General features: G+C 42.7%; 1 protein-coding gene across 8 annotated transcripts in view; it reads left to right on the plus strand.

Annotated features, from left to right (window-relative positions):
* The window catches only part of FMNL2 (formin like 2), a 300,140-nt gene that overhangs the window by 253,215 nt on the left and 40,925 nt on the right, over positions 1-6,000 (plus strand). For all 8 annotated transcript variants that reach the window (XM_075317219.1, XM_075317215.1, XM_075317213.1 and 5 more), the window contains exons 11-15: positions 287-397; positions 732-881; positions 1,924-2,025; positions 4,319-4,667; positions 4,808-5,017. In XM_075317219.1, the coding sequence (XP_075173334.1) occupies positions 287-397; positions 732-881; positions 1,924-2,025; positions 4,319-4,667; positions 4,808-5,017 (922 nt within the window). The remainder of the gene's footprint in view (positions 1-286; positions 398-731; positions 882-1,923; positions 2,026-4,318; positions 4,668-4,807; positions 5,018-6,000) is intronic.

Below are 6,000 nucleotides of genomic sequence, written 5' to 3' on the forward strand. Positions count from 1 at the left end.
ATTTCTGTATTCTAACACCCCCCTGGCGGTATCACATAGCCTTTCTTAAAGGGACAGAAAGGAATTACTCTTTGAATGGCACCATTCATATTCAATGACCAAAGTTAAAAGTAATTCCAGGAGGGCAAATAATGTACATAGAAAAGTTAAATTAAGGCCTAGGACAGGGGTGATGGGCGAGGAGGGGGGATCCATGGAAGTATTGTATGCACTAGGACACTTTTTGCTCAGTATGCAGAATCTGTAATTAGTTAACCCCTTTAATGCTGTCTGTGGCTTCTTGCAGGTTGCCTGCATGCAGTTCATTAATATTGTAGTCCATTCGGTAGAAGACATGAATTTTAGAGTCCATCTTCAATTCGAATTTACCAAATTAGCCTTGGATGAATACCTGGATGTAAGTATATTCTGTTGTGTTTGGATCCCTTTTAAAAGATTTATTCTAATGGTTCATTTAGTATTAAATGTTTGTATTACGCCCATGAGAAAGTGTCAGCCCCTGACTGCCTGATCATAGGGTCCTCATGTAGATAAGCGGCATCAGGGGCATCTGGCGGCCACTTATCCAACTTCGATTATTGAGATATAAATGGAGTATGATCCAAATATGCATGATAATGACGGAATGGACGCAGATAGGTCTCCCCTGCAACTATTGATCGTGCACGATCACCACTTATTGGCCGCCTTCACTCCTAACGTAGACCTGATTTTAACCCTTCACTTTATAGAAGCTGAAGCACACGGAAAGTGACAAACTTCAGGTCCAGATTCAGGCTTATCTGGATAACGTGTTTGATGTGGGGGCTCTTCTGGAAGATGCAGAGACCAAGAATGCGGCACTGGAAAGAGTCGAAGAACTGGAAGAAAACATTTCTCATGTAAGTAAAGTCCAGGGTGACATGATTCCACCCTGAGAGTCCATAGAAACGTATCAAGACCTTTAAGAATCCCAAGACATCTTGCCATGGTCACAGACCACATACCTTCTTTACTTTGATAAATTTGTTGTCCTATACTTCTTGCCACCCCCTTTTTAGTACATGCTGGTGAAAATAATGTGATAAAGAAAGTAACTATTGTACTGAGCTCATTTTTTGGTTCAGAACCAAAAAAATATATAATTACTATACTATAATACTGCCTTCTTTTGCCAAAATATAATTACTATAATACTGCCCTCTATGTAGAATATAACTACTAAAATATTGCTCCTATGTACAAGAATATAACTACTATAATACTGCCCTTATATACAAGAATATAACTACTATAATACTGCCCCTATGTACAAGTATATAACTACTATAATACTGCCCCTATATACAAGAATATAACTACTATAATACTGACCCTATGTACAAGAATATAACTACTATAATACTGCCCTTATATACAAGAATATTACTACTATAATACTGCCCCTATATACAAGAATATAACTACTATAATACTGCCTCTAGGTACAAATGTACAAGTATATAACTACTATAATACTGCCCCCTATGTACAAGAATATTACTACTATAATACTGCCCCTATGTACAAGAATATAACTACTATAATACTGCTCCTATGTATAAGAATATAACTACTATAATACTGCCTCTATGTACAAGAATATTACTACTATAATACTGCCCCCTATGTACAAGAATATAACTACTATAATACTGCCCCTATTTACAAGAATATAACTACTATAATACTGCTCCTATGTATAAGAATATAACTACTATAATACTGCCTCTATGTACAAGAATATTACTACTATAATACTGCCCCCTATGTACAAGAATATAACTACTATAATACTGCTCCTATGTATAAGAATATAACTACTATAATACTACTTTTTTAAATTCTGATATTCTGATGCTTTAAAATATTTATTTTTGGATTTTTTTTCTTCAATGTTCACAGCTTTCTGAAAAACTACAAGACACAGAAAATGAAGCCATGTCAAAAATCGTAGAACTGGAAAAACAGCTCATGCAAAGACATAAAGAACTGGAAGTTGCGCGGGTACGGTTTCCATTGTCGATGTAATGCTTATATTGAAATAATTGCAGCCGTAGATGAATAAGGAGCTGATATATTCACAGAGGTCTGTAGACACATTTTGATGAAATTGCCAGCGATAAGCAGACCTGTAAAAATGGGACCCCACAATAACTGCCTTTAATGGGTATTCCCATCTCCAAGATCCTATTACAATATGTAGTAAGTGTAAAAATAATAATAATATTAGCAAATACATCCAATTAGAAATGTAGTATAGTTCTCCTGATTAGCTATGCCTCTTGCCTCATGTGCAGAGCATTGTTGCTTAGGTATCCATGATTTACGTCCACTCATATAGTGACAGTTAGTTGCTCGTGGTCGTAACCATGAATACCTAAGCTACCGCAATGCCCTGCACATGAGGTAAGAGACATGACTAATCAGGAGAACTATACTACTTTGCTAATTGGAGGTATTTGCTAGTATTATTATTATACCTATTACATATTGGGATAGGATCTTGCAGATGGGAATACCCCTTTAAGGACCAGAAACAATAAAGTCAGTTGCACCCGCTGGAATTGTCATAATCTAATCACTATTGAGTGTTCAGTCAACCGTTATCTAAGGGTACCATCACACTTTAGCGACGCTCCAGCGATCCCACCAGCGATCTTACCTTGTCAGGATCGCTGGTGCGTCGCTACATGGTCGCTGGTGAGCTGTCAATCAGGCAGATCTCACCAGCCCCCAGCCAGCAGCGATGCGTGGAAGCGATGCTGAGCTTGGTAACTAAGGTAAATATCGGGTAACTAAGCAAAGCACTTCGCTTGGTTACCCGATATTTACCTTGGTTACCAGCGCACACCGCTTAGCGCTGGCTCCCTGCACTCCTAGCCAGAGTACACATCGGGTTAATTACCCGATGTGTACTCCGGCTACTTGTGCAGGGAGCAGGGAGCCGGCACTGGCAGCGTGAGAGCGGCGGACGCTAGTAACCAAGGTAAATATCGGGTAACCAAGCAAAGAGCTTCCCTTGGTTACAGCTTACCACAGGCTGCCAGAAGCCGGCTCCTGCTCCCTGCACATTCAGATCGTTGCTCTCTCGCTGTCAAACACAGCGATGTGTGCTTCACAGCGGGAGAGCAACGTCCAAAAAATGAAGCAGCACTGTGTGTAACGAGCAGCGATTTCACAGCAGGGGCCAGATCGCTGCTCAGCGTCACACACAGCAAGATCGCTAATGAGGTCACTGGTGCGTCACAAAAAACGTGACTCAGCAGCGATCTCGATAGTGATCTCACTATGTGAGAAGTACCCCTAAGGCTACGTTCACACTTGCTTTGGAAGAACAAAGTGATGTAACAATGACTTTATGATAACAGCGAACCAGGTTTCCTAAGCTGTCCCTCAAACTACAGGACCCTATGCTATAAATAATCTCATGGATACTCCTAATGGTGGAGATGCCTGAATCTCCTTCCTGGCCTGCTCCTGACCAGTCCTGATCTGATTCCCCCTCCCCCCAGGGAAGGACAGGACAGCAGTGTGTTGAAAACACAGCTAAAGACAGACAAGGGAAAAAAACCAAAACTCTGTCACATAGCTCACACACACACAAAGGTAAAGACAATAAGAGATTCAGGAGGAAAAACAAGAGCAGGAAGGAAGCTACAAAACAACAGGGATAAACTCCACAACCACACCAAGCAATAGGCACAAGTAAAACACAACTTTCACCAGAGAGAGTCTGGGACCCCACACCTCACAGACCAATACAGAATAGACTATAGCTGGCATGGGTTGAAGGATTCCACCAGCATAAATAAGAGAAGAGAAGATGTGATAGGTCTCTTGACAGCATGTGACCAAATGAGCAAGCACACCAGCAGAGATTATCTCTTGATAGCTTGCCTTGTCAATGTCCGAGTCTGCCTGTGTTGAAGGCAGACACCAGAGAAACCATCGGGTGGAGTGTCAGAATCTGCACCGAGTCCAATGCCGCCATGATAGTTGGCGAAGTTTGTGAAAAACTCTGTGTGACAGGCGATCAGCGGTCTGAATTCAGACATGCACGATCAATATCTCCCCCAAACATCAGATGTCCGGCGCCCCCAGACACATGACAGTGCTGAACCTCTCTATAGTGTGTGGGGGCGTCAAGAACGCTCTGATATCCCAGCCTCGTTTGGGCTGACAAATGATCAATTGTCAAATTATGACCATTCCAAAATGAGTGTTAACACCTCACATGCTGGGAGTTGTCATTTTGCAATATTAACCCATATTGGCATTTTTTTTTATTTCTGCGCAGGAAGTCTGTAAAGATGCAAATACCCAGGTGCACACGTTACGGAAGATGGTCAAGGAGAAGGAGGAGGCCATTCAGAGACAATCCACTCTGGAGAGAAAAATCCACGAGCTGGAGAAGCAAGGATCTCTTAAGATTCAAAAGAAAGTGGATGGGGACATATCTATCACACCGCTGGTAGCATCAGGGGCTGTCGCACCGTCAGGTACCGATGTATCGGGGGAGGCATCATCAGCCACTGCGGCTTCACAGTCAGGTTCTTCAGGAGCTATAACAAGCGTATCAGGAATGTCCGTACCTTCAGCACCAACGCCGCCACCTCCACCACCTCTGCCCTCGGAGCCCGGAGCCAGTAAGTGTTGTCATAGTCTATGACTGGTAAATCCAAAATTAAGATGAAAAAATCTTGATACTTTGTACATAACTTTTTATATTTTAATTAAACTATCATATTCCCAAAAATCTTAAAACCCCAAACATTGCTCATTTCAGTTGAAAATGGACCAACGCCATCTACAATGCCTCCTGCTCCACCGGCTCCACCTCCACCGCCTCCTCCTCCACCACCTCCTCCGCCAGCGCCGCCTCTTCCTGGTCCAGCGCTGGAACCACCGATACCTCCGCCACCTCCCCCACCACCAGGAGCTCCTCCTCTACCGGGATCTGCCTCACCTACAGTTATATTCAACTCAGGACTTGCAGGTAATAGACCATGTCACACCTGTTATATATCTGAGGTTAAGGGTGAATGTAGGGGTTCATACCTGATGGTCTAAAGTATGTTAAAAAGACAGAAAAGAGTTAGAAACGGCAAACCATTATAGTGAGCTCGCTGACCGATTCTCAGTTAACTCATACTGTAGCCAACAGTACACAATGCAACACTGAGGCTATAGAAGTTAAATTATGCAAAATACCAAAAAACTCTTTTTAAGTGTCTTGGGGACCCCAGAAAAGATAAATTGAGTGACAATTGGGAAGTTTATGGGGGATTTAGATCCAAGGTTTTATTTCCTAGAGGTGAAGTGTGAATGAATGTAGGGGTTCATTCCTGATGGTCTAAAGTATATTAATTCAGCTGAGAAGAGCTGATAAAAAGACAGAAAAGAGTTTAAAAACTGAAAACCATTACAGTGAGCTCACTAACGGATTCTCAGTTAAATCATTCTGTATCTAACAGTACCAAAATGGAACACTAAGGCTGCTTTCACACTACGTTTTTTTAGCATGCGTCATGAACGTTTTTTTTGCTGTAAAAGCGGATCCCGCTTTTACTGCAAAAAACGCATGCAAACGCATGTGTTATTTTGCAGGATCCTGTCACTTTAAGTTTATGGGCGGGCATTGGAGTCATGTGATCGGGAGTGAGGGGAACTGAACGTGATAGACTGGGAGCCGGCATTTGACAGCTGCGGAGGCTCGTAACCAAGGTAAACATTGGGTAACTTGCTTGGATACCCGATATTTACCTTGGTTACGAGCATCCGCAGCTGCTAGGAGACGGACTGCCTGCTCCCTGCACACGTAACCAATGTAAACACCAGGTAACTAAGAGAAGCGCTTTGCTTGGTTACCTGATGATTACCTTGGTTACGAGTGTCCGCAGCTCTCAGGCGGGGGAGAGAGAGGAGAGGGAGGGGGAGAGAGAGAGACAGAGAGGGAGGGGGAGAGAGAGAGACAGAGAG

The sequence above is a fragment of the Anomaloglossus baeobatrachus genome, chromosome 7 (assembly GCF_048569485.1).
Source record: "Anomaloglossus baeobatrachus isolate aAnoBae1 chromosome 7, aAnoBae1.hap1, whole genome shotgun sequence".
NCBI lineage: Eukaryota > Metazoa > Chordata > Amphibia > Anura > Aromobatidae > Anomaloglossus > Anomaloglossus baeobatrachus.